This window comes from Stegastes partitus, unplaced genomic scaffold (assembly GCF_000690725.1).
Source record: "Stegastes partitus isolate 25-593 unplaced genomic scaffold, Stegastes_partitus-1.0.2 Scaffold39, whole genome shotgun sequence".
Lineage (NCBI taxonomy): Eukaryota > Metazoa > Chordata > Actinopteri > Pomacentridae > Stegastes > Stegastes partitus.
This window is the reverse complement of record NW_007577770.1, coordinates 689,039-691,280: the sequence shown is the minus strand read 5'-3', so window position 1 is coordinate 691,280 and position 2,242 is coordinate 689,039. Positions and strand designations below refer to the sequence as shown.

Here is a 2,242-nt window from a genome sequence, read left to right as displayed (position 1 = left end):
TGTGACATATACATGAAATATGTTCCCATAATATACTGAATTAACAATATTATTCAATTTTTTAATCTAAATGTTTATGGTTTCTAGTCTCTTTATAAATAAGAACACAAAAACAAGTTTAAAAAGAGCTAAATATCACATTTTTACAGCATCTGTCCAGTCAGTGTTCATGAAAATGACAATTAAAGCAGCCATAAATGTAGGTTTTCCAGACACAGAAAAGATAGTCTATTCACGTTTGCATTAACTACATCACTGCATGACTCAGAAAGCTTAATATTGGTTATTTGTGATGCTATGTATATATGAAAACGCTGCATTTTCTTTCAAACTAATCTCAGTGAGGATGTTTTTTGGATGTTCAGAAGGCTTTCGGGGCAGAGCTGTTCTGCAGGCTGTGATGTGAAGGCAGCTCTGCAGGAGCTCAATCAGACGTCGTACTTCCTGCCTCTCACTACACTCTCACACACAGAGCTCAACATTTCAGCTGCACTGGCTGCCTGCTGCAAACGCCATGAAAAACCCTCTGATTTTTATTTTTTTTTAGAAATTCAGAGTTTTATGTTTTAGAAAACAGACAAAAGGCAACAGTCTGGAAACAAATATTTTTACATACTTATTCAGACCTGGAAATTAATCAAATCTAATTCTTTACTCTTCTATTACTGAGTAGGAACCCTGGATGAATGGACTCAGATTCAGCAGAGGTCCTTGGATGAAGATGTTACCTTGAAGAACTCCAGCAGGCCCCTGCAAGTGACTTTGTTTCCATTTATTTCTTTCTCTGCCAGACGATCCGGATGCAGCAGTTTAGGAATCAGACTCTGCAGCTGCTCTTTAAACTCTGGGGCCACATCTGACAAAATAAACACATGAGCCCTCAGGAGCACGCTCAGCATATAGACCACTCTGCTTAACGCCATCCCTGAACACGGTGAAATAGTATGGAAATCTTCAGCTCTTACCACAAAGTTGTCCCTCGAAAGCAGGGCTGGTGGCAACCTTCAACCCGGGGTGAGGTAACAGGAAGCAGGAGATGCTGGTGAAGCATGAATGGATGTGCTCCCTCACTGTTTGCAGCTCTTCATGTTGGGCCTCCTTAACCTTTCAAAAAAAAACAACAACTCAGTGGTGAAGTACATTCACAAACTTTTAAGATCAGCTGTGCACAACTTAATTACTTAAACTGTATGTATCTGGGGGACATTTATTATGCTTTAAACTAACAAGACATAACTTGTACCTGTAACCGTTTATCCAGGAATTCACTGCCGCCTCTAAACCCGTAGGTGTATTCATAGGGAAAGCTCCAGTCCCTGATTAGAAACATCAAAGACTGTAGGAGGAGAAGACATTTATATTTAAGCAAATGGTGCAACATAAAAATGTTTAACATCAGCAATAATCTTGTGGGGTTTTTTTAATACCTGGAAGGGCTTCAGAAAGATCTCGTCCATGGCAAGACGGCCGTACTCTGTGAACAGCTGTGAGAGGAGGCACTCATTATCTAAATAATCTGCTGTGCAGCTGATGCTAAGCAGTGAAAATACTGAGACGCTTCTGTTTGATGCAGGAAAGCATCTTTTGGGACTTTTATATCTCATATCTTTACAGTGCCAGTTAAAAGACTGGGCACACCTACTTAATAAAATTAAAAAACAAGCAAAACATGCCCCACTTTTGCCCTGATGCCAGCCTCGCACACTTTAGCAAGATCTTATTCAGCTTTGTCACCTGGAATGTCGTTTTTTTGAAGTATTGTTACAGCATGGGATATAAAAGTCCTAAAAATCAATCAGACTAAACTACATTGGATCAAAAATTCCTGTTTTTGGGTGGAATTTTTCAAAACAGATTGTCAAACAGACCTGTAGCTGCTGCAGATCGTCCTCTTGAATGTTTGATGAGAGATTGTAGATCTAAAATAGACAAACTATGTAAGAACATTTTAAAGGAATATTGAGGAAAATACTACAGCGGCAATAATCAGAGATAAGTTACCTGTACTGAGCTGGTCATGGTGCTGAGGGCAAAGATGGTGGCACAGTCTTTCACGGTGGACTGATTATCAAACGCTCCCTGAGTGTCCATCAACACCACGGCCACCTACAGCAGCAGAGAGACAAGACGCTTAATGAGGGTTCTGTGTGTGACTGATGTTAAACAATATACAACCAAAGTGAGTTCTCTCCTATGCTGTATCACCTAAATGTCAAATGATTTACAGTGTACTCTCTATAAT

At 39.7% G+C, this 2,242-nt stretch overlaps 1 protein-coding gene across 1 annotated transcript in view; it reads right to left on the bottom strand.

Annotated features, from left to right (window-relative positions):
* The window catches only part of LOC103373986 (atlastin 3), a 13,150-nt gene that overhangs the window by 6,178 nt on the left and 4,730 nt on the right, over nt 1–2,242 (bottom strand). Inside the window, exons 4-9 of the mRNA XM_008304002.1 lie at nt 2,002–2,106; nt 1,869–1,919; nt 1,428–1,484; nt 1,244–1,336; nt 966–1,104; nt 729–856 (exon numbers count right to left, since the gene is read on the bottom strand). Coding sequence (XP_008302224.1) covers nt 729–856; nt 966–1,104; nt 1,244–1,336; nt 1,428–1,484; nt 1,869–1,919; nt 2,002–2,106 — 573 coding nt within the window. The remainder of the gene's footprint in view (nt 1–728; nt 857–965; nt 1,105–1,243; nt 1,337–1,427; nt 1,485–1,868; nt 1,920–2,001; nt 2,107–2,242) is intronic.